The sequence below is a fragment of the Chiloscyllium plagiosum genome, unplaced genomic scaffold (genome assembly GCF_037043375.1).
Source record: "Chiloscyllium plagiosum isolate Xiang-an unplaced genomic scaffold, Cpla_swu_hap1 HiC_scaffold_35, whole genome shotgun sequence".
Lineage (NCBI taxonomy): Eukaryota > Metazoa > Chordata > Chondrichthyes > Orectolobiformes > Hemiscylliidae > Chiloscyllium > Chiloscyllium plagiosum.
The window spans coordinates 3452133-3478327 of record NW_028270173.1 but is presented as its reverse complement, the minus strand read 5'-3'; the positions used below and the strand labels follow the sequence as shown (position 1 = coordinate 3478327).

The 26195-nt window shown below is 44.6% G+C and overlaps 1 protein-coding gene across 1 annotated transcript in view; it reads right to left on the bottom strand.

Moving 5' to 3' along the window:
• LOC122541562 (uncharacterized) overlaps positions 1-26195 on the bottom strand; it is a 114395-nt gene that overhangs the window by 18118 nt on the left and 70082 nt on the right. Inside the window, exon 3 of the mRNA XM_087978808.1 lies at positions 10607-10948. Within this exon, the coding sequence (XP_087834934.1) occupies positions 10607-10948 (342 nt within the window). The remainder of the gene's footprint in view (positions 1-10606; positions 10949-26195) is intronic.

Sequence of the window (26195 nt, the reverse complement as noted above, 5' to 3'; positions counted from 1 at the left end):
TCATCTGATGGCCAGTTTTCAAGGAGTAGGTCCAACCACAATCCAGGCAGAAAGCTGCAAAGCTCTGTGTGGCCTCTGCACTTGAGCATTGGTACCTGATGGAGGTCTGGAGCTCATTGGAGTTCCCCCATTTTCCTGTCACTAACTCGGCATTCCCAGTGGCAATAGCTGATTTTTGCAAATTAGAACACAAAGGACTAAACAACCTTCTGCTCCACAATATGACTATGTGAAGCTGTGTTAGAGTCTTTATGCCATTTCTGAGGAATCCTTTAAGTGGGGTTTTGGACCTTTCACTGCAGTGCATTCTTTGTGTATGTGACTACTTCCTGTCTAACAAATGACCCTAAACAAGGATGTTGATGTGTGTGAGTAAATCAGTGAGCTCAGCCTTTCTGAGATTTGCAGCATTCATGGTTTGGTCACATCATACACATTCACTTAGTGAGCATTGTTTTCAAATGACAAAAAAGCCTCACCTCAATTGCCTGCAATTATAAACAAAATCAGAAATTGCTGGAAAAGCTCAGCAGGTCTGGCAGCCTCTGTGGAGAGAGAGCACAGTTAACGTTTCTGGTCCAGTTTTTGTTTTTGATTTCTAGCATCTGCAGATCTTTGGGTTTTTTTTTTGCTAGCAATTATATTTTTATTTTAAAATACCAACACATTTCCTTTCACAAATATAATTGTTCATTCAAGCAGTCCTTCTTATCTTTGGAATCATTTCATCTTCAAATTCCCAGTAAATATTTTACACTGAGCCACCTATAAGTCTTTTTCTCAGTCCATGTCAAAATAAATTTTTGAAACTTTTAAGTTGACAATTCCTCGAGTCCCAACGTATTTCATCCTCACATCTTGAAAGAACTGGCCAGTAAGATAGTTCACGCATTGGTTTTAATTTTCCAAAACTCATCAGATTCAGGAAAAGTTCTTTTAGATTGGAAACTAGTAAATGCAACTCCTTATTCAAAAAGGGATGGAGACAAAGCAGGAAATGATAGGCTAGTTAGCTTAACATCTGTCGTAGGGAAAATGTTACTAACTATTATTAAAGACATTATAACAGAGCACTTGGATAAGTTCAACATAATCAGGCAGACCCAACGTGCCTTTGTCAAAGGTAAATCATGGTTAACTAATTACCTTGATCAAATGAAACCAGTGGATGATTTCCAAAAGGAATTTGATAAGATGTCACATCAAAGATTATTGTGGAAAATAAAAACTTGTGGTGCAGAGGGTAAGAATGGACTGGCTTACAGGAAACAAAGAGTAGGAAGCAATAAGGCTTTTTCAGGTTTGCAAGATGTTCCAAGTGATGTGCCACAGAGATCCAAGCTGGGGCCTCAATTCTACAATTTATACAAATGATCTGGATCAAGTGATTGAAAGTATGATAGTTAAATTTACTGGTGTCACAGTTACAGGTTGGAAAGTGAGTTGTGAATAGGGCATAAGGAATCTACAAAGGAATATCAATAGGATCAGTAAGTTGGCAAATATCTGGGAAATGGAGTACAATTTGGGAAAATATGAAATTATCCATTTGGCAGAAAGTATAGAAAGAAGCATATTGTATAAATGGTGAAAGGTTGCAAAGCTCGAAGATGCAGAGGGATCTGTGTGTCCGAGTTCATGAATAACAGGTGAGTGTGCACAGACAGAAGTAATGAGGAAAGCTCAGAGAATGTGGGGGAGAGGGGGGGACTGATAATGAGAATAGGGAGGTGCTGGTTCGGTTATGTGGAGCAGTGGGGAGACCATATCTGGAGTACTAAAGACAGGCTGGTCACCATACTTAAGGAAGGATGCTAATGCGGTAGAAGCAGAAGCAATTCAGCTGAGGTTTTCCAGACTAATTCCTGGAATGAATGATTGCCTTGTGAGAAAAGGCTAGATGGGGTAAGCCTGTATCATATGGAGTTTAGAGCTGAAAATGTGTTGCTGGAAAAGCGCAGCAGGTCAGGCAGCATCCAAGGAGCAGGAGAATCGACGTTTCGGGCATGAGCCCTTCTTCAAGAATGAGGAAAGTGTGTCCAGCAGGCTAAGATAAAAGGTAGGGAGGAGGGACTTGGATGAACTGTTCAACCTCCTCGTGGGAGCACGAGGCAGCGCCGATACCTCGTGCTCCCACGAGGAGGTTGAAACGCTACATCGATGACTGTATCGGCGCTGCCTCGTGCTCCCACGAGGAGGTTGAACAGTTCATCCACTTTACCAACACCTTCCACCCCGACCTCAAATTTACCTGGACCATCTCAGATTCCTCCCTCCCCTTCCTAGACCTTTCCATTTCTATCTCGGGCGACCGAATTAACACGGACATTTACTATAAACCTACCGACTCCCACAGCTACCTAGACTACACCTCCTCCCACCCTGCCCCCTGTAAAAACACTATCCCATATTCCCAATTCCTTCATCTCCGCCACATCTGCTCCCAGGAGGACGAGTTCCAATACCGTACAACCCAGATGGCCTCCTTCTTCAAAGACCGCAATTTCCCCCCAGACGTGATCGACGATGTTCTCCACCGCATCTCCTCCACATCCCGCACCTCCGCCCTTGAGCCCCACCCCTCCAATCGCCACCAGGACAGAACCCCACTGGTCCTCACCTACCACCCCACCAATCTCCATGTACAACGTATCATCCGCCCCCATTTCCACCACTGCCAAACGGACCCCACCACCAGGGATATATTTCCCTCCCCTCCCCTATCAGCGTTCCGAAAAGACCACTCCTTCCATGACTCCCTCGTTAGGTCCAAACCCCCCACCAACCCAACCTCCACTCCCGGCACCTTCCCCTGCAACCGCAAGAAATGCAAAACTTGCACCCACACCTTCCCCCTTACTTCCCTCCAAGGCCCCAAGGGATCCTTTCATATCCGCCACAAATTCATCTGCACCTCCACACACATCATTTACTGCATCTGCTGCAGCCGATGTGGCCTCCTCTATATTGGGGAGACAGGCCGCCTACTTGTGGAATGTTTCAGAGAACACCTCTGGGACACCCGGACCAACCAACCCAACCACCTCTCAACACTTCAACTCCCCCTCCCACTCTACCAAGGATATGCAGGTCCTTGGACTCCTCCATCGCCAGACCATAGCAACACGACGGCTGGAGGAAGAGCGCTTCATCTTCCGCCTAGGAACCCTCCAACCACAAGGGATGAACTCAGGTTTCTCCAGTTTCCTCATTTCCCCTCCCCCCACCTTGTCTCAGTCCCAACCCTTGAACTCAGCACCACCTTCCTAACCTGCAATCTTCTTCCTGACCTCTCCGCCCCCACCTCCACTCCGGCCTATCACCCTCACCTTGACCACCTTCCACCTATCGCATTTCCAATGCCCCTCCCCCAAGTCCTTCCTCCCTAACTTTTATCTTAGCCTGCTGGACACACTTTCCTCATTCCTGAAGTAGGGCTCATGCCCGAAACGTCGATTCTCCTGCTCCTTGGACGCTGCCTGACCTGCTGCGTTTTCCAGCAACACATTTTCAGCTCTGATCTCCAGCATCTGCAGTCCTCACTTTCTCCTCATATGGAGTTTAGAAGAGTTAGAGGTGACTTAATTGAAACATAAGGTCCTGAGGAGTCTTAGTTGGGCTGATGTCAAAAGGATCTTTCCTTTCATGGAGAAGGTGATAGTTCAAATATCAGAGCAGCCTTTTCTGAAATAGAGAGAAGGAAATGGCATGGAAATGAACAGGGAAGTGACATCACCACAGGAAATGACATCACCAACCCAAAGAAACCCAAACATATAAATAGAAAGCAGGAAACATAAGCGGTGCTTCGTCCAGACGCTCACTGAAGATGTTACTTAGAATGGTGACAAAACATCTGAAAATGAACCTTCCAGCTCAATGAGCAAACCTACATCCAGAAGGAACTGATGCTCAGACCGTCTCTCTTGTCTTGATGTTCAGTTCTCTCTCTGTTCCCAATCTTCAGTCTCTCTCTGTTCCTGATGCTCAGTGTCTCTCTCTCTCTCACACACACACACTCTGTGTTCCTGATCCTCTCTCTCTCTCAGTTCCTGACCCTCAGTCTATCTTTGTTTCTGATCTGTCATCTCTGTCTCTCTCTCTCTCTCTCTCTCTGTGTTCCTGATCCTTAATCTCTCTTTCTCTTTCTCTCTCTCACTCTCTTTCTCTTTCTGTTCCTGATTCTCAGTCTCTCTCTCTGTGTTCCTGATTCGCAGTCAGTCTGTCTGTCTGTCTGTCTGACTCTCTCTCTCTCTTTGTGTTCCTGATCTTCTGTCTGTCTTTCTCTCTCTCTGTGTTCCTGATCTTCTGTCTGTCTCTCTCAATCTCTCTCTGTTCCTGATTCTCAGTTTCTCTCTGAGTGTTCCTGATTCTCAGTCTCTTGCTCGGTGTTCCTGATCCTCAGTGTCTGTCTGTCTGTTTCTCTCTCTCTCTCTCTCTTTGTTCTGATCCTCTCTCTCTCTCCCCCCGTCTCTGTGTTCCTGATCTTTTCTCTCTCTCTCTCTCTGTTCATGATCCTATGTCTCTCTGTTCATACCCTGTTGAGGTGAGCTCTACTTCCTGTGCTGTACATGCAAACTAATAGAACAAAAAACAGTACAGCACAGGAACAGGCCATTTGACTCAGCAAGTCTGCATCGCATCATGATGCCTTTCTAAACCAAAAACCTTTTGCCTTTATGCAGTTCATACCCATCTATAAGTTTATCCAGATGCCTCTTTAATGTTGCTCTTGTATCTGCTTCCACAACCTACTCTGGCAGCGCATTCCAGGCACTTACCATCTTCTGTGGAAAAACATTGCCACACAGATCTCCTGTAAACTTTCCCCCATTTACCTTAAACCTATGTCCCCTAGTAATGACATTTCTACTCTGGGAAAAAATTCTGACTATCCATTCTATCGAACATAGAACAGTTCAGCACTGTACAGGCCCTTCGGCCCTCGATGTTACGTCAATCACCATCTGAAGAAAAAGGCTCTCACTGTCCGCTCAATCTAACCCTCTAACAATCTTATATGTTGCTGTGGCTCTGTTCGCCGAGCTGGAAGTTTTTGTTGCAAACGTTTCGTCCCCTGTCTAGGTGACATCCTCAGTGCTTGGGAGCCTCCTGTGAAGCGCTTCTCTGGTGTTTCCTCCGGCATTTATAGTGGCCTGTCCCTGCCGCTTCCGGTTGTCAGTTTCAGCTGTCCGCTGTAGTGGCCGGTATTTTGGGTCCAGGTCTATGTGTTTGTTGATGGAGTTTGTGGATGAGTGCCATGCTTCTAGGAATTCCCTGGTTGTTCTTTGTTTCGCTTGCCCTATAATGGTAGTGTTGTCCCAGTCAAATTCATGTTGCTTGTCATCTGCGTGTGTGGCTACTAGGGATAGCTGGTCGTGTCGTTTCGTGGCTAGTTGATGTTCGTGGATGCGGATCGTTAGCTGTCTTCCTGTTTGTCCTATATAATGTTTTGTGCAGTCCTTGCATGGGATTTTGTACACTACATTAGTTTTGCTCATGCTGGGTATCGGGTCCTTCGTTTTGGTGAGTTGTTGTCTGAGAGTGGCTGTTGGTTTGTGTGCTGTTATGAGTCCTAGTGGTCGCAGTAGTCTGGCTGTCATTTCAGAGATGTTCTTGATGTATGGTAGTGTGGCTAGTCCTTTGGGTTGCGACATGTCCTCGTTCTGTTGTCTTTCCCTTAGGCATCTTTTGATGAAATTGCGAGGATATCCGTTTTTTGCGAATGCCTTGTATAGGTGTTCCTCTTCCTCTTTTTGCAGTTCTGGTGTGCTGCAGTGTGTTGTGGCCCTTTTGAATAGTGTCTTGATGCAACTTCGTTTGTGTGTATTGGGGTGGTTGCTTTCATAGTTCAGGACTTGGTCTGTGTGTGTGTGTGGCTTTCCTGTGTACCTTTGTGGTGAATTCTCCATTTGGTGTTCTCTGTACCCTCACGTCTAGGAATGGGAATTGGTTGTCCTTTTCTTCCTCTCTCGTGAATCAGATTCCTGTGAGTGGAGTTGATGATCCGGTGTGTATTCTCTATTTCCGTGTTTTTAATGATTACACTCTCAGACAACAACTCACCAAAACGAAGGACCCGATACTCAGCATGAGCAAAACTAATGTAGTGTACAAAATCCCATGCAAGGACTGCACAAAACACTATATAGGACAAACAGGAAGACAGCTAACGATCCGCATCCACGAACATCAACTAGTCACGAAACGACACGACCAGCTATCCCTAGTAGCCACACACGCAGACGACAAGCAACATGAATTTGACTGGGACAACACTACCATTATAGGGCAAGCGAAACAAAGAACAGCCAGGGAATTCCTAGAAGCATGGCACTCATCCACAAACTCCATCAACGAACACATAGACCTGGACCCAATATACCTGCCACTACAGTGGACAGCTGAAACTGACAACCGGAAGCGGCAGGGACAGGCCACTATAAATGCCGGAGGAAACACCAGAGAAGCGCTTCACAGGAGGCTCCCAAGCACTGAGGATGTCACCTAGACAGGGGATGAAACATTTGCAACAAAAACTTCCAGCTCGGCGAACAGAACCACAGCAACGAGCACCCGAGCTACAAATCTTCTCACAAACTTTGAATCTTATATGTCTCAATAAAATCTCCTCTCAACCTTCTTCCCACTAATGAAAAGAGCCTCAAGCCCCTCAGCCTTTCCTCATAAGACCTTCCCTCCATACCAGGCAACACCCCAGTAAATCACCTCTGAACCTTTTCCAAAGCTTCCACATCCTTCCGATAATACGGTGACCAGAACTGTATGCAGTTCTCCAAGTTTAGCCGCACCAGAGTTTTGTACAACTGCAGCATGATCTCGTGGCTCCGAAACTCAAACCTTCTACCAATAAAAGCTAACACACCAGAGGCCTTCTTAACAACCTTGTCTACCTGGGTGGAAACTTTCAGGGATTTACGTACATGGATCTTGCTGCTCATGTACACTTCCAAGAATCTTACCATGAGCCCCATATTCTGCATTCCTGTTGCTTCTTCCAAAGTGAATCGCCTCTTACTTGTCCACATTAAACTCCATTTGCCACCACTTAGCCCAGTTCTGCAGCTTATCTATGTCCTTCTGTAATCTGCAACATCCTTCGGCACTGTCCACAACTCCACCGACCTTTGTATAATCTGCAAATTTACTAACCCATCCTTCTATACCCTCTTCCAGGTCATTGAAAAAAATGACCAACAGCAGTGGATCCAAAACAGATCCTTGTAATACACCACTGGTAACTGAGCTCCTTGGATGCTGCCTGACCTGCTGTGCTTTTCCAGCACCACTCTAATTCAGACTCATTTCCCATCAACTACCACTTCTTTCAGCTAGCCAATTTCTGATCCAAACTGGTAAATCACCCTCAATCCCGTGCCTCCATATTTTATGCAATAGCCTGCCAAGAGAAACTTTATCAGATGCCTTACTGAAATCCATATACACCACACCAACCGCTTTACCTTCATCCACCTGCTTGGTCATCTTCTCGAAGAAATCAATAAGGTTTGTAAGGCATGACCCACCATTCACAAAACCATGTTGACTATCCCAAATCAATTTATTCCTTTACAGATGATTATAAATCCTATTTCTTATAACCTTTTCCAACATTTTACCCACAACCTCAGTAAGGCCCACTGATGTATAATTACCAGGGTTGTCTCTACTCCCCTTCTTGAACAAGGGAACAATACTTACTATCCTCCAGTCTTCTGGCACTATTCCTGTAGATAATGATGACATAAAGATCAACAACAAAGACTCTGCAATCTCTTCCCTGGCTTCCCAGAGAATCTGAAGATAAATCCCATCTGGCCCAGGGGACTTACCTATTTTCACACTTTTCCGATTGGCTAACACCTCCTCCTTGTGAACCTCAATCCCGTCCAGTCTAGTAGCCTGTATCTCAGTATTCTCTTCGACCACATTGTCTTTTTCCAGTGTGAATACTGATGAAAAATATTCATTTAGCGTGTCTCCTATATTCTTGGACTCACGCACAACTTCCAACTGCTGCCCTTGATTGACTCAAATCTCACTCTTGTCATTCTTTTATTCCTGATATACTGATAGAAAGCTTTCGGGTTTTCCTTGATCCTATCTGCCAACAACTTCTCATGTTCCCTCCTGGCTCTTCTTCATTCTCTCTTTAGGTCTTTCCTGGCTAGCTTGTAACCCTAACTGAACCTTCACACCTCATCCTAACATAAGCCTTATTCTTTTGGCAAGAAATTCAACTTCCTTCATAAACCATGGTTCCCTCCATGGTTAATTCAACTTCTTCCTTGCCTGACAGATACATACTTATCAAGGACAGACAGTAGCTCTTCCTTGAATAAGCTCCACATTTCAATTGTGCCCATCCCTTGCAGTTCCTTCGCCATCTTAAGCATCCTAAATCTTGCCAAATTGCATCACAATTGCCTTTCCCTCAGTTACAACTCTTGCCCTGTGGTATATACCTATCCCTTTCCATTGCTAAATTAAATATAACCGAATTGTGGTCACTATCACCAAAGTGCTCACCTACCTCCAAATCTAACATCTGGTCGGGTTCATTACCCAGTACCAAATCCAATGTGACCTTGCCTCTTGTTGGCCTGTCTACATACTGTGTCAAGAAACCCTTCTGCACACATTGGACAAAAAGATGACCCATCTAAAATACTTGAACTATCATATTTCCAGTCAACATTTGGAAAGTAAAAGTCCCCCAAAACAGCGACCCTATTTCTCTCACTCCTATCCAAAATTATCTTTGTTATCCTTTCCTCTACATCTCTGGAACTATTTGGAGATTTATGGAAAATTCCCAAAAAGGTGACTTCTCTTTTCCTGTTTCTAAACTCAGCCCATACTTTCTCAGTAGAAGAGTCCTCAAACATCCTTTCTGTTACTGTAATACTGTCCTTGAGTAACAATACCACATCTCCTCCTCTTTTACCATCTTCTTTGTTCTTACTGAAACATCTAAATCCCGGAACCTGCAACAACCATTCCTGTCCCTGCTCTATCCATGTGTCCGAAATGGCAACAACATCGAAGTCCAAGGTACTAACCCATGCTGCAAGTTCACCCTCCTTATTCCTCCTTGGCATTGAAGTAGGCACACTTCTAACTACCTTCCTGATTGCCGATGCATTCTTGTGACCTTGAAACCATATTTCTGACCTCACTGCTCTCAACCTCCTGGACACTGGAACTGCAATTTAGGTTCCCATCCCCCCGCTGGATTAGTTTAAAACCTCCCGAAGACCATTAGCAAACCTCCCCCCCGCTTCTCCCCCCTCCCCCCCCACGCCTCCTCCCATCAGACAGACATTGGTAAACCTCTGGTTCAGATGTAAACCATCCTGTTTGTAGAGGTCTCACCTACCCCAGAAAGAGCCCCAATTATTCAGGTATCCAAAACCCTCCATCCTGCACCATCCTTGCAGCCACATGTTCAACTCCCTATTCCTCACATCGCAAGCATGTGGCATGGGCAACAAACCAGCGATAACAACTCCACTTGTTCTGGCTCCAAGCTTCCACCGTAGCTCCCTGAATTTCTGCCTTACATCCCCATCCCTTTTCCTATATCGTTAGTGCCTATGTGGACCACAACTTGGGGTTGCTCCCCCTCCTCCTCAAGGATTCCGAAAACCTGATCAGAGACATCACAAATCCTGGCACCTGGGAGACAACACACCAACCATGAGTCTCTCAGACATCCTGTCTGTCCCCTAACTATGGAGTCCTCAATGACTAATGCTCTGCTCCTCTTCCCCCTTCCCTTCTGAGCATCAGGGACAGACTCTGTGCCAGAGAACCATACCCATTGTATGTCGTCCACCCAACAGGTGATCTGCAAGTCAGGTGAATTGGCCATGCTAAATTGCCCGTAGTGTTAGGTAAAGGGGTAAATGTAGGGGTATGGGTGGGTTACGCTTCGGCGGGTCGGTGTGGACTTGTTGGGCCGAAGGGCCTGTTTCCACACTGTAAGTAATCTAATCTAATCAACAGTATCCAAAATGGTAAACTTGTTATTGAGGGGAACAGCCACAAGGGATCCCTGCACTGCCTGCCGGTTCCCTTTCTGTCCCCTGACAGTAACCCATCTACATTGAGAGTGTGGTGCTGGAAAAGCACAGCAGGTCAGACAGCATCCGAGGAGCAAGAGAATCAATGTTTCTGGCATAAGCCCTTCATCAGGAATCCACCTACCTTCTTCTTGTACCTGAGGTGTGATTACCTCTCTATAACTCCTCTCAATAACCCCCTCTGCCTCCCGAATGATCCGAAGTTCATCCAGCTCCAGTTCAAGTTCCCTAACGCGGTTTTCAAGGAGCTGGAGTTGGGTGCACTTCCCACAGATGCAGTCAGCAAGGACACGAGTGGTGTGCCTTATCTCTCACATTCTGCAGGAGGAACATTCAACTGCCCTAATCTCCATTCCCACTATTCTAAATTCCTAAAGAGACTATTGAAAAATAAAGTGTAAAAAAAAGCATTAATTTATCAATCCAGCACACAGAACCTTTTTTTTTTGGTTGTATACATTGTTCTCGTAATTTTGTAAACTTTTATTAGGTTTTTTTACCTTGAACTTCCAGCTCCACATAGGAAAGTTGATCACCTTTTTCAAGTGTCTGAGTGTCTACTGGATTTAAAATTACTTCATAAATTCCACTGTCTGCAGCTTGTAAATTGCGCAACAGCAAAGATCCAGTGAAGACATCAAATTCTGCGCGGTGTTTGTAATAAGGGTTGAACTGCATGCTGGATGGTGAATAGTGGACAATTGTTTTACGTGTCTGGGAATTGACATAGATCCATCGAACAGAGTCTCGATTTTTGGGTTGGTATCCATTGAGGAGGATGGAGGAGTGCACTTTACGGATCATGTAGATCGGTTGGTTCACAGGATTAACTTTCACAGATTCTGGAAGAGATAAATTGTTTGAGGTTAACACAACTGACGCTGGGTAAAAGGCCTTGAAGCAGAAATATGATTGGTCCGTGTATAGCTTTTGTTTGTTCATTCATGTAATGAAGGTGTCACTCTGTAAGCTAGCATTTATTGCCCATGTCTAATCATCCAGAGTGCAGTTTGAAGTCAACCTCATTGCTGTGGGTCTGGAGTCACATGTGTGCCTGTTATGGACCAGACAGGAAGGTAGCCTAAACCCTAACATTTTCTTATTTTAAAGGTATGTGTGAAATGCCATGTTCCAGATGCAATGGGACTGGTCAACTACTCAACATTAAGCAAAACACAATTTATTTAAACACAATAGTTACAATACAAACAAAAGAAAGAGGAATTTTGAATGACATAACTGTCATTCAAAATCTTAACTGAATAATAGATATGGAGAGTTCAGCAGAGAAATGGCAGATGGAATTCAATCCCGGCAAATGCGAGGTGATGTATTTTGGAAGATTCAACTCAAGAGCAAATTAAACAGTAAATGAAAAAGCCCAAAGGAAAATTGATTTTCAGAGAGATCTGGGTGGTCAGGTCTATTGTACCCTGAAAGTGGCAACGCAGGTCAATAGAGTGCTCAAGAAAATGTACAGTATGCTTTCCTTCATCGGACAGGGTATTGAGTACAAGAATTGGCAGGTCATGTCAGTTGTGTAGGACTTTGATTCAGCCACATTTGGAGTACTGCATTCAGTTCTGGTCGCCACATTAGCAAAAGGTTGTGGATGCTTTGGAGAGGGCGCAGAGGAGGTTCACCAGGATGTTGCCTGGTATGGAGAGTGCTAGCTATGACAGTAGATTAGGATTATTTTCATTAGAAAGACAGAGGGGACCTGATTGAAAATCATGACGTATAGACAGGGTGGATAGCAAGAAAACTCTTCCTAGAGTGGGGGACTCAGTTACTGGGGGTCATGAGTTCAAGGTGAGAGGGGAAAAGTTTAAGGGAGATATGCATGGAAAGTTCTTTATGCAGAGGGTGGTGAGTGTCTGGAACGCATCGTCAGTAGAGGTGGTAGAGGCGGGCACGATAGCGTCACTTAAGATGCATCTAGACAGATAAATAATAGGTAGGGAACAGAGGGATACAGATCCTTAGAAAATAGGTGACAGGTTTAGGTAGAGGATCCAGATCAGCACAGGCTTAGAGGGCCTGTGCTGTAATTTTCTTTGTTCTTTGGTACCTATTACTAATTAACTGTTCCAATATCATAACACACCCATTGCCAAAAAGGCAAATTCAGACACAAATTCTCACATGCAGTTCTCCAATCCAGGAGGGAAAAAATCATCAAGAGAAAATCCAGAGAAAGTAGAAGTTAGGAGACATTCACTGAAGCTGCCAACCCTTTTGAAACCCCAAAAACCTTTGCTCAAAACTAAATCAAAAAAACTGAAAACAACTAGAAGTCCTGGTCTGTGAGAGCTGGCCACATCCAGGCTTCTTCCATTGTTCCAATTTTTAAAAAAACCTAAGGCCTCACAAATTGTTTTTTTTCTTAGAGACAGCTAGTAACCTCTGCCTTACAACCTCTCTTCAAAAGACAGCATCATTACAGTGCCCACACTTGGTAAGGCAGAGATTAACTTAGACGAGTCAGCATGTTTTGTTACACAAAGACAAAATCAGACATCACATGATACCAGGTGATAGTCAAACAGGTTTATTTGAAATCCAAAGCTTTCGGAGCACAGCCTATTCATCAGGTGAATGGATGGCCTATAATCCCTTCTCTTGCTGTTTAGCTGTTGATACCTTACTCACACCATTTGACATTTTTGATCGCATGCAAAGATATGTTATTCCCGCTGTCGACACTCCACTCACACCATTTGTACTGTCTTTTGACATTCTTAATTACCGGAAGCATCTTACAATGATCTTTCCGCCTATAAATTCTGTGTGTGTACACTTTCCTCCATTTCACCTAATGGACTAAAGGTCCTAAAGCTTTTGATTTCAAATAAACCTGTTGGACTATTACCCTGGTACTGTGTGACTTCTGATGTTGTCCAGCCCAATGCAACACCGGTACCTCCATGTCATTGTTAGGGGGAAGGTCACATCTGACCAGCTTGATTGATATTTTGAAGAAGTAACCAGGTGTGTAGATGACAGCAATGCTTTTGATGTACTCAACTTGGACTTCAGCAAGGCTTTTGATAAGGTCCTCCAAAGGAGATGGATAGTGAAGGTCAGAACCCTTGGGATCCAAGAAAATTTGGCAAATTGGATCCACGATTGGCTGAGTGGCAGTAAGCAGAGGGTGATGGCTAAGGGGTGTTTTACTGACTAGAAGTCTGTGTCTAGTGGGATCCCATAGGGTTCAGTGTTGGGGTCCCAGCTGTTTTTGGTTTTATAAGTAATTTAAATTTGAATACCAGAGGATTGATTAGTATGTTCACAGATAAAAGAACAAAGAGAACAAAGAAAACTTACAGCCCAAGAACAGGCCCTTCAGCCCTCCAAGCCCGAGCCGATCCAAATCTACTGTCTAAACCTGTCACCCAATTCCTAAGCATCTGTATCCCTCTGCTCCCCACCTACTCACACATCTGTCCAGACGCATCTGAAATGAATCTACCGTGCCTGCCTCTACCACCTCTGCTGGCAACGGGTTCCAAACGCCCACCACCCTCTGTGTGAAGTACTTGCCGTGTGTACCCGCCTTAAACATTCTACCTCTCACCTTGAAAGCGTGACCTCTTGTGATTGAATCCTTCACCCTGGGAAAAAGCTTGTCTCTACCCACCCTGTCTCTACCTTTCAAGATTTTGTAAACCTCAATCAAACCCCCCCCCCAATCTCCTTTTTTCTAATGAAAACAAACATAACCTACTCAACCTCTCTTCATAGCTAGCACCTTCCATACCAGGTAACATCCTCGTAAACCTTCTCTGCACCGTCTCCAAAGCGTCCACATCCTTTTGGTAATGTGGCGACCAGAACTGTACCCAGTATTCTAAATGCGGCCGAACCAATGTCTTGTACAATTTTAAGTAGGCCTACTTGCGGAACGTTTCAGAGAACACCTCTGGGATACCCGGACCAACCAACCCAACCATCCCGTGGCTCAACACTTCAACTCCCCCTCCCACTCCACCAAGGACATTCAGGTCTTTGGACTCCTCCATCGCCAGACCATAGCAACATGACGGCTGGAGGAAGAGCGCCTCATCTTCCGCCTAGGAACCCTCCAACTACAAGGGATGAACTCCGATTTCTCCAGTTTCCTCATTTCCCCTCCCCCCATCTTGTCTCAGTCCCAACCCTCGAACCCAGCACCACCTTCCTAAACTGCAATCTTCTTCCTGGCCTCTCCGTCCCCATCCCCACTCCGGCCTATCACCCTCACCTTATCACCCTCACCTTAACCTCCTTCCACCTATCGCATTTCCAATGCCCCTCCCCCAAGTCCCTCCTCCCTACCTTTTATCTTAGCCTGCTTGGCACACTTTCCTCATTCCTGAAAAAGGGCTCATGCCCGAAGGGTCGATTCTCCTGCTCCTTGGATGCTGCCTGACCTGCTGCGCTTTTCCAGCAACACATTTTCAGGCATACTATATGCCTTCTTGACCACTCTATCCACCTGTGCAGCAACCTTCAGGGTACAATGGACCTGTACTCCCAGATCTCTCTGCCCATCAACTTTTCCCAAGGCTCTTCTGTTCATTATATAATTCGCTCTAGAATTAGATTTGCCTAAATGCATCACCTCACATTTGTCTGGATTGAAATCCATCTGCCACTTTTCCACCCAATTCTCCAGTCTATTTATATTCTCCTGTATTCTTTGACATTCCCTTATGCATTCTTTCTTTCTTCCTTGTTTAAGACTTGTCCTACTCTTCTGATATTCCTCCAAGGCCTATTTTGTTCTTAGCTGCCCAGACCTTATGTACGCTTCCCTTTTCCTCTTGGCTAGTCGTACAATTTCTCCTGTCATCCACGGTTCATGAATCTTGCCTTTCCTATCCTTTGTCTTCAATGGGACATGTCTATCCTGCACTATCTTTAACCTATCTTTGAAAGCCTCCCACTTATCAAATATGGACTTCCCTTCAAATAGCTGCCCCCAATCCACATTTCCCAGCTCCTGCCTAATTTTGATATAATTGGCCTTGACCCAGTTTAGTACTCTTCCCTTAGGAGCACTCCTATCTTTGTCTATGAGTATTCTAAAGCTTACAGAATTGTGGTTACTGTCCCCAAAGAAATCTCCCACCGCAACTTCTACCATCTGTCCAAGCTCGGTCCCCAGTCCCAGGTCCAATATGGCCCCTTCCCTTGTCGGACTATTGACATTCTGCTCTAGAAAACTCTCCTGGACGCTTCTTACAACTTATACCCCCATCCAGACCTCTGACGCTAAGCGTATCCCAGTCAATGTTGGGAAAATTAAAATCTCCCATCACCACTACCCTATTGCCTCTAAATCTTTCCATAATCTGTTACCTATTTGTTCTTCTACCTCATGCTCACTGTTCGGTGGCCTGTAATGTAACTGCACCCTTCTTATTTCTCAGCTCCACCCATAATGTCTCACTACCCAAGACCTCCATAGTGTCTTCCTTTAGCCGTGATATCATCCCTGACCAGCAATGCAACTCCACCCCCTCTTTTACTTTCCCTCCCTGTCCTGTTTGAAGCATCTATATCCTGGAACATTTAATTACAATCATGCCCTTCCTTCAACCAAGTCTCTGTGATTGCAATAATGTCATACTCCCAGGCACCAATCCAAACCCTAAGTTCATCTGCCTTACACACTATACTCCTTGCATTAAAGTAAATGCGTTTCAGGCCACCCGTTCTTTTGCTTTCATTTGCTCTCTGCCTACTCTTCCACTTATTAATGCTACCTTCATAATTCTTACAGTTTCCAGTTTCCACCTTGCTGCCTACATGTTTTCTCTTCTGGTTCCCAGCCCCCTGCCACATTAGTTTAAAACCTCCCCAACAGCAGTAGCAAAAACACCACCAAGGACATTGGTTCCAGTCTGGTTCAAAATGGACCATCCATTTTGTAATAGTCCCACCTTCCCCAGAACCGGTCCCAATATCCGACAAATCTGAACCCCTCTCTCCGACGCCATTCCTCAATCCTGCCTATTTTTTCATTTCTACGCTGGCTAGCACGTGGCACTGGTAGTAATTCTGAGATCACTACCTTTGAGGTCCTCCTCTTTAACTTCTCTCCTAGCTCCCTGAATTTTTCTTTCAGGACCCCATCTCGTGTTTTTACTGATATCGTTGGTGCCTATATGCACTAAGACAACTGGCTGTTCGCCCTCCCCATTTAGAATGTTCTGCAGCCGATCAGTGACATCCCTGACCCGAGCACCTGGGAGGCCATATATCATCCGGGAGTCTTGTTCTTGGCCACAGAACCACCTATCTACTCCCCTCACAATAGAATCCTCTATGATTATGGCCCTACTAGTCTTTTTCCCGCCCTTCTGAACAGCAGTGCCTGCCACGGTGCCATGACCTCCTCAGCATCGTGGATGCTCCACAGTGAGTCCATCCTCAGCTCCAGAGCCATCATGCAGTCAAACAAGAGCTGTAATTGGACACACTTCTTGCAAGTCTAAGAGTCAGGGACATCAGCATGTTCCTGAGCTCCCACATCAAGCAAGAGGCACATGCCACGGGTCCGAGGTCTCCTGGCATTGTAAGCTTAGCTTTATATCAACTAACTAAAATCAAACAATGCACTTAGATGATGCAAAATTAAGTTGGGTGATAAATAGTAAGGAGGATAGCCTTAGCTTACAGGAGGATATAGATGGGCTAGTTAGATGGGTTGATTCTATCTAGATAAACGTAAGGGACAAATATGGACCCTGGGAAGCCCTGTAGGACCTATGAATTGTAGGACCCTGGGAAGCCCTGAGGATCAGAGGGCCCTTGGTGTGAATGCCCACCAGTCCCTTAAGGTAGCGGCAAAGACAGCTAAAGTGGTTAATGAGTCATATGGGATACTTGCCCTTATTAGTCAAAGCATGGAGTTTAAAAGCAGGGAGTTGCTGCTGGAACTGTATACGACATTGGTTAAACCACAGCTAGAGTATTATGTACAACTCTGGAATCCACATTATAGGGGGGGATGTGCTTGCAATGGAAAGGATGCAAAAGAGAATCATCACCTCTGTCCGGCTGAAAGCACCTGCACCCTGGCACATTAAGCTGCCAGTCCTGTCCCTCCCTTAGCCATGTTTCTGTAATGGCTGTAATGTCTCAGTCCCACGTACCTATCCATGCCGAGTTCATAGGCCTTACCTGTTGCCCTCTTGCATTGAAATAGATGCAATTTAATTCAACAGGCATTCCTCACTCCCTGTTGTGTTCCAGCCTGTCCTGTCTCTTCAACTTACTATTTCTGATTACTGTATCTCCTTCCAGCCTTGCATTTGCCTTCCTGCTGTTAAGGATCTCATACCCCTGCCAATCTAGTCGATGACTAAGGGAAAGAGTTTGGAAAGAGGATCAAAAACAGTGGCTTCCAGCTTCCTAACATTTACTTGGAGGAAAATGTCTGCTCCTTCAGTACTGCATGTTGAACAAAGAACAATACTACACAGGAACAGTACCTTTGGACCTCGAAGCCTGCGCCAACACATTTTGCCCTTCCATACTAAAACTGTCTTCACTTACAGGATCCGTATCTCTCTATTCCCATCTTAGTCATGTATTCGTCCAGGTTCTTCTTGTATTGTGTCTGCTTCTACCATCTCCTCTGGCAGCATGTTCCAGGCAGTCATCACCTTTTGTGTGAAAAACGTGCCTCGCACATCTCTTTTAAACTTACCCCCTCGCACCCTAAACCTGCGTCTCATAGTAATTGACCCCTCTACCCTGGGAAAAAGCATCATACTTCCCATTCTATCCATACCATTCACAACATTATAAACTTCTATCAGGTCGCCCCTCAACCTCCTGCATTCCAGTGAAAACAAACCCAGTCTGTCCAACTTTTCTTCATAGCTAAAATCCCCCGTACCAGGCAACATCCTGGTAAACCTTCTCTGTACCCTCTCCAAAGCATCCACATCCTTCTGGTAAGTAATGACCAGAAATATACACAGTATTCCAAGTGTGGCCGAACTAATGTTCTATAGAGCTGCAGCATAACTTGTCTATCCTTATACTCAACTTTCATGGAGGCAAGCATGCCATAGGCCTTTTTTACTACCTTATCTACCTGTGCTGCCACCTTCAGTGATCTGTGGACCTCCACATCCAGATCCCTCTGCATATCAATACTCCTAAGGGTTCTGCCGTTCACTGTATAATTTCTACCTGTACTTGGTCTTCCAAAATGCATCACCTCACATTTGTCCAGATTAAACTCCATCTACCGTTTTCTCCTCAGTCTTCAACTGATCTATATCCTGCTGTATCTTCTGATAATCCTCTTCACTATCCGGAACTCCACCAACCTTTGTGTCATCTGCAAAATTACTAATTAGACCAGCCATGTTTTCCTCCAAATCATTTATGTAGACCCCAACAGCACTGATCCCCATGGAACACCACTAGTCACAACCTCCATTCTGAAAAGCATCCTTCCACTGCTACCCTCTGTCTCCTATGACTAAGCTAGTTCTGTATCTATCTTGCCCATTTATCCCTGACACCATATGACTTCACCTTATGATGGACCTGCCATGATGGACCTCTTCGAAGACTTTACTAAAATCCATGTAAACAACATCAGCTGCTTTCCCCTCATCAATTATCTTAGTCACCTCCTCAAATACTCGCTCAAGTTAGTGAGACATAACTTCCCCTATAAAAACCATGCTGTCTATCACTAATAAGTCCATTTGCTTCGAAGTATATACAAATCTTGTCCCTGAGAATTGTTTCCAATCATTTCCTTACCACCGACTTGAGGCTCACAGCCATGTAATTTCCAGGATTATCCCTGTTATCCTTCTTAAACAATGGGACAACATTGGCTATTCCCAGTCTTCTGGGGCCGCATCTGTAGCCAAAGAGGATACAAAGATGTTTGTCAATGCTCCAACAATGTTCTGGATTACATCCCATCAGGACCCAGGGACTTAGTGTCTTAAAAAGTATTAAGATAGATAAGTACCTCTTCCTTTTTAATTGCAATATGGCTTAGAAATTCAACACTCCCTTCCCTGAAATCATCTTCCACCAATTCTTTCTCTTTAGTGAATACCAACACAAAGTATTCATTTAGGACCTCACCTCCCTCTTCCAGCTCCACGTAGAAATTCCCTCCTTTGTCCTTGAGTGGGTCAACCCTTTCCTTAATACCCTTTTGCTTTTTAAATGTGCATGAAAAGTCTTGGGATTCTCCTTAATATTGTCTGCTAATGACTTTTCATGACCCCTTTAGCCCTTATAATTCCTGTTTAATTTCTTTTCTATTTTCCTGATATATTTCAATCAGTTTCGTCAGTTTCCATCCTCCTAGACCTTACATATGCATCCTTTTCCTTGGTGACCAAGGCCATAACATGCCCATCATCCATGGCTTATGTAACTTGCCATACCTATCCTTCATTCTCACAGGAATGTGCCACTCATGAACTCTTATCAACTGCCATTTGAAATATGCCCACATGTCCGACATGGATTTACCTTCAAACAGCCACCCCCAATCAAAAATGTTGGTTAAGCAATCAGATAGTTTAGTAATATATTATGTTATTTATGTTATCTATCTAGACTTCCAAAAGGCCTTTGGTAAGGTGCCTAACGGGTGACGGCCCATGGTATTCAAGGTGAACTACTGTCATGGGTTGGGGATTGGCTGTCTGACAGAAGCAGAGAGTTGGGATAAAAGGTTCTTTTTCGGAATGGCAGCTGGTTACAAGTGGGATCCTGCAGGGTTCAGTGTTGGAGCCGCAGCTGTTCACTTTATATATTAATGATCTGGATGAAGGGACTGGGGGGCATTCTGGTGAAGTTCGCCAATGATAATGAAGTTAGGCGGTCAGGTATGTAGTACTGAGGAGGTGGGGAAGCTGCAGAAAGATTTAGACAGTTTAGGAGACCGGTCCAGGAAGTGACTGATGAAATTTAACGTGAGCAAGTGCGAGGTCTTGCACTTTGGAAAAAAGAATACAGGCATGGACAATTTTATAAACGGTGAGAAAATTCATAAAGCCAAAGGCACAGTGGCTCAGTGCTGCCTCACAGTGCCAGAGACCTGGGTTCAACTCTCGCCTCAGGCAACTGTCTTTGTGGAGTTTGCACATTCTCCCTGTGTCTGCGTGGGTTTCCTCCGGGTGCTCCGGTTTCCTCCCACAGTCCAAAGATGTGCAGGTCAAGTGAATTGGCCATACTAAATTGCCCATAGTGTTAGGTGTATTAGTCAGGGGTGAATGTAGGGGAATGGGTCTGAGTGGTTGCTCTTCGGAGGGTCGGTGTGGACTTGTTGGGCCGAAGGGCCTGTTTCCACACTATAGGAAATCTAATCTAATCAAAGTACAAAGGGATCCGAGAGTGCTAGTCCAGGATTCTCTTAATGTTGATTTGCAGGTTGAGTCCGTGATTAAGAAAGAAAATGTAATGTTGTCATTTATCTCAACAGGGTGAGCAATATGCTTCTGAGACCTTATTAAGTTCTAGTTAGAGATGGAAATGTGTTGCTGGAGAAGCGCAGCAGGTCAGGCAGCATCTAGGGAACAGGAGAATCGACGTTTCGGGCATTAGCCCTTCTTCAGGACTTCCTGAAGAAGGGCTAATGCCCGAAACGTCGATTCTCCTGTTCCCTAGATGCTGCCTGACCTGCTGCGCTTCTCCAGCAACACATTTCCATCTCTGATCTCCAGCATCTGCAGACCTCACTTTCTCTTCATAAGTTCTAGTTAGGCCCTATTTAGAATACTGTGTCTAATTTTGGGCTCCACACCTCAGGAAGGACATGCTGGCACTGGAGCATGTCCAGCAGCGATTCACATAGATGATCCGTGGAATGTAGGCCGAACATGTGATGATCGGCTGAGGATCCTAGAGTTTAGAAGGTTGAGGGGAGATCTCACAGAAACTTACAAGATTATGCATGGTTTAGAAAGGGTGGATGCTGGGAATTATTTCCATTAGGCAGGGATACTAGGACCCATGGGCACAGCCTTAAAATTAGAGGGGGTGAATTTAGAATGGAAATGAGGAGACATTTCTTCAGCCAGAGAGTGGTGGGCCTGTGGAATTCATTGCCATGGACAGTGGAGGCTGGTGTCTACAAGGCAGTTTGATAAATTCTTGATCTCGCAAGGAATTAAGGGCTATGGGGAGAATGCAGGTAAGTGGAATTGAAATGCCCATCAGCCATGATTAAATTGTGGAGTGGACTCGATAGGCCAAATGTCCTTGCTTCTACTCCTATATCTTTTGGCCTTATGGTCTTAATAATGAGGAGTCCAGAGAGAGATGATGGGGAGGATGAGATGAGCATTATTGGCGTGTGTATGAAAGTTAGTGCTGCTTTCTGATGATGTTGCTGACAGGTGGCAGGTATGAAACATGAGATTTGAGCAGACAGATGGCCCAAAGATCATGAAACTGAGATTTTTTAATTCCATTCTTCATAACAAACATGGAGGGAAATTAAGATTCAATTAATGGAGGAACTTGTGAAGACTGATGCAAGGCACTTGTTCAATTCCTTTGACATTTCCTAATTTCCCATTATTATTTCCCCAGCCTCATTCTCTAAGAAAACTGTGTTTATGTTGGTGCCTGTTATGTTTTTTTTAAAGAATTTAAAGAAACTGTTGCTATCTGTGTTGATATTATAGAATTATACAGATGTACAGCATAGAAGCAGACCCTTCAGTCCAACTTGTTATGCCTACCAATCTAGTCCCATTTGGCCCACATCCCTCGAAACTCTTCCCGCCGTTATAAAACGGACATTGACCCTACTCTAAGAACTAAAATCAAAACACCCAAAGAGGAACACCTCACCCTAGAATCTGTAAAAAGCGTGTGAAAAGTGTTGTAACCTGCTTTTCAGTGACTTCTAGTGCTTAAATACAATAACTACCTGACACTCACTTTAAAATCAACAAGTAACAATTTATTTATCTAATGTTAACAGTGAACACATTAACTCAACCATTAATTAACCAAATAAATCCCTTCTAACTACTAACTATTCCTGAATAAATCAAGATTTGGAGATGCCAGTGTTGGACTGGGGTGTACAACGTTAAAAATCACACAACACCAGGTTACAGTCCAACAGGTTTAATTGGAAGCACACTAGCTTTCGGAGTGTCACTCCTTCATCAGCTGATAGTGGAGGGCTCAATCCTAACACACAGAATTCTGTGTGTTACGATTGAGCCCTCCACTATCACTTGATGAAGGAGCAGTCCTCCGAAAGCTCGTGTGCTTCCAATTAAACCTGTTGGACTATAACCTGGTGTTGTGTAATTTTTAACTTTGAATAAATCAAGAGTCTAATGGTATGCTCTTCCCATAAATACAAATCCCACTCATACACAAAAAAAACAGAATTTAATCTCTCAAAATTACAGCCAGGTTACATGTCTTCCAGAATATTCTTCTGTCAGAACACCTTCTTCATCATTCTTATGTCAGAAATGCCTTCTCTGTTATTAGTACTGTTGGTTATTTATATGATACTTTCTCGAAGGCTGTGAGAGTCAGCAATTCTCTCTCGAGACAGCTGAGGGCTTTTAGGTCTGGCGGATGGCAACTTGCTTTGGGGTCTTTATGGAAGTGCCCCCTTCTTTCATACCCATGATGACATTTCAATTTTTCTCACAATAGGATTGGTCCTATGTTGTCAAAACCATCAGATTTAAAGTTAACAGGTGTTTGGTAACTGAGTGCCTTGTTCAAGTGAATTAGCTAAATTCAAAAACCCGTGATCTTGGTTAAAAACTGTTGCTTGGACTGCTAACTGTACGGCCTTTCGATACCAGTGTTTCAGTTCAGGCTTGCTGAGTCCACCAAACTCAAGCTGCTCCATTTTAATCTCCAAGTTCAGAAAAAAACACCATCTTTTAAAGGGATTTCCCCCGAGCACTTTACAAACATCCAACTATGTAACATTATTCATGAACCCAGCCAGATGCCTTTTAGAAAACTGTAATTGTACCAGCCCTCACCACTTCTTCTCACTGCTCATTCCATATACGGACCACCCTCTGTGAAAAGGTTGCCACTCAGGTCCCTTTTAAATCTTTCCCCTCTCACCTTAAACCTCTGTCCTCTAGATTTGGACTCCCCTACCCTGCGGAAAATACTTTGTCTATTTACTCCAACCATGCTCCTCATGATTTTATAAACTTCTATAAGGTTAGCGAGTTTTGAGAAGACTTGTAGTTAGGCTGAGGTTCTGGATGTAGGTTTGCTCGCTGAGCTAGAAGGTTCATTTTCAGATGTTTCATCACCATACTAGGTAACATCTTCAGTGAGCCTCCGGACGAAGCAGTCAATTTGATGTAGGGCAGAGTGGCTACGGTTTCTGGACCCGTTTTGTCTGCTTGTTTGGGTTTGTTGCTGAGAAGTCACGGACTGTGTTCATTGGGTACCCATTCTTTTTGAATTCACTGTATAGACAATAGACAATAGGTGCAGGAGTAGACCATTCGGCCCTTCAAGCCAACAACACCATTCATTATGATCATGGCTGATCATCCACAATCGGTATCCTGTTCCTGCCTTATCCCCATAACCCTTGATGTCACTATCCTTAAGAGCTCTAGCCATCTCTTTCTTGAAAGTATCCAGACTTGGCCTCCACTGCCTTCTGGGGCAGTGCATTCCATATATCCACCACTTTCTGAGTGAAGAAGTTTCTCCTCAACTCTGTTCTAAATGGCCTACCCCTTATTTTTAAATTGTGTACTCTGGTTCTGGACTCACCCATCAGCGGAAAAGTGCTTCCTGCCTCCAGAGTGTCCAATCCTTTCATAATCTTATACGTCTCAATCAGATCCCCTTTCAACCTTCTAAACTCAAGTGTATACAAGCCCAGTCGCTCCAATCTTTCAACATATGGTAGTTCCACCATTCTGGGAATTGACCTCGTGAACCTACACTGCACTCCATCAATAGCCAGAATGTCCTTCCTCAAATTTGGAGACCAAAACTGCACACAATATTCCAGGTGCAGTCTCACCAGGGTCCTGTACAGCTGCAGAAGGACCTCTTTGCTCCTATACTCAATTCCTCTTGTTATGAAGACCAGCATGCCATTAGCTTTCTTCACTGTCTGCTGTACCTGCATGCATGCTTTCATTGAGTGGTGTATAAGAACATCCAGATCTCATTGTATTTCCCCTTTACCTAACTTGACACCTTTTAGACTGTAATCTGCCTTCCTGTTCTTGCCACTAAAGTGTAAAACCACAAATCTATCCACATTAAACTGCATCTGTCATGCATCCGTCCATTCACCTAGCCTGTCCAAGTCACCCTGTATTCTCTTAACATTCTCCTCACATTTCACCCTGCCACCCAGCATTGTGTCATCAGCAAATTTGTAATGTTACTGTTAATGCCTTCATCTATATCATTAATGTATATTGTAAACAGCTGCTGTCCCAGCACCGAACCTTGTGGTAGGCCACTGGTCACCGCCTGCCATTCCTAAAGGGATCCGTTTATCACCACTCTTTGCATCCTGTCAGCCAACCAATTTTCAATCCAAGTCAGTATTTTGCCCCCGATACCTTGTGCCCTAAATTTGTTCCTTTATTGCTGGAACAGCACAGCAGGTCAGGCAGCATCCAGGGAACAGGAGATTCGACGTTTCGGGCACAGGCCCTTCTTCAGGAAGGGCCTGTGCCCGAAACGTCGAATCTCCTGTTCCCTGGATGCTGCCTGACCTGCTGTGCTGTTCCAGCAATAAAGTTTCAACTTTGATCTCCAGCATCTGCAGACCTCACTTTCTCCCCTAAATTTGTTCACTAATCTCCTATGTGGGACTTTATTAAAGACTTTCTGAAAGTCCAAGTACACTACATGCGCTGGCTCTCCCTTGTCCATCTTCATAGTTACATCCTCAAAAAATTCCAGATGATTGAACATAGAACATAGAACAGTACAGCACAGAACAGGCCCTTCAGCCCACGATGTTGTGTCGACCACTGATCCTCATGTATGCACCCTTAAATTTCTGTGACCATATGCATGTCCAGGAGTCTCTTAAATGTCCCCAATGACCCTGCCTCCACAACTGCTGCTGGCAACGCATTCCATGCTCTCACAACTCTCTGTGTAAAGAACCCGCCTCTGACATCCCCTCTATACTTTCCTCCAACCAGCTTAAAACTATGACCCCTCGTGTTAGTCATTTCTGCCCTGGGAAATAGTCTCTGGCTATCGACTCTATCTAAGCCTCTCATTATCTTGTATACCTCAATTAGGTCCCCTCTTCTCCTCCTTTTCTCCAATGAAAAAAGTCCGAGCTCAGTAAACCTCTCCTCATAAGATAAGCCCTCCAGTCCAGGCAGCATCCTGGTAAACCTCCTCTGAACCTTCTACAAAGCATCCACATCTTTCCTATAATAGGGCGACCAGAACTCCAAGTATTCCAAGTGTGGTCTAACCAAAGTTTTATAGAGCTGCAACAAGATCTCACGACTCTTAAACTCAATCCCCCTGTTAAATGAAAGCAAAAACACCATATGCTTTCTTAACAACCCTGTCCACTTGAGTGGCCATTTTAAGGGATCTATGTACCTGCACCGCAAGATCCCTCTGTTCCTCCACACTGCTAAGAATCCTATCCTTAATCTTGTACTCAGCTCAAATTCGACCTTCCAAACTGCATCACCTCGCATTTATCCAGGTTGAACTCCATCTGCAACCTCTCAGCCCATCTCTACATCCTGTCAATGTCCCACTGTAACCTACAACAGCCCTCTATACTGTCAACGACACCTCCAACCTTTGTGTCGTCTACAAACTTGCTGACCCATCCTCCAATCCCCTCATCCAAGTCATTAATAAAAATTACAAACAATAGAGGCCCAAGGACAGAGCCCTGTGGAACACCACTCACCACAGACTTCCAGGCAGAATATTTTCCTTCTACTACCACTTGCTGTCTTCTGTTGGCCAGCCAATTCTGTATCCAGACAGCTATGTTCCCCTGAATCCCATTCCTCCTGACCTGATTGGGTGGCACAGTGGTAGCACTGCTGCCTCACAGCGCCAGAGACCTGGGTTCAATTCCCG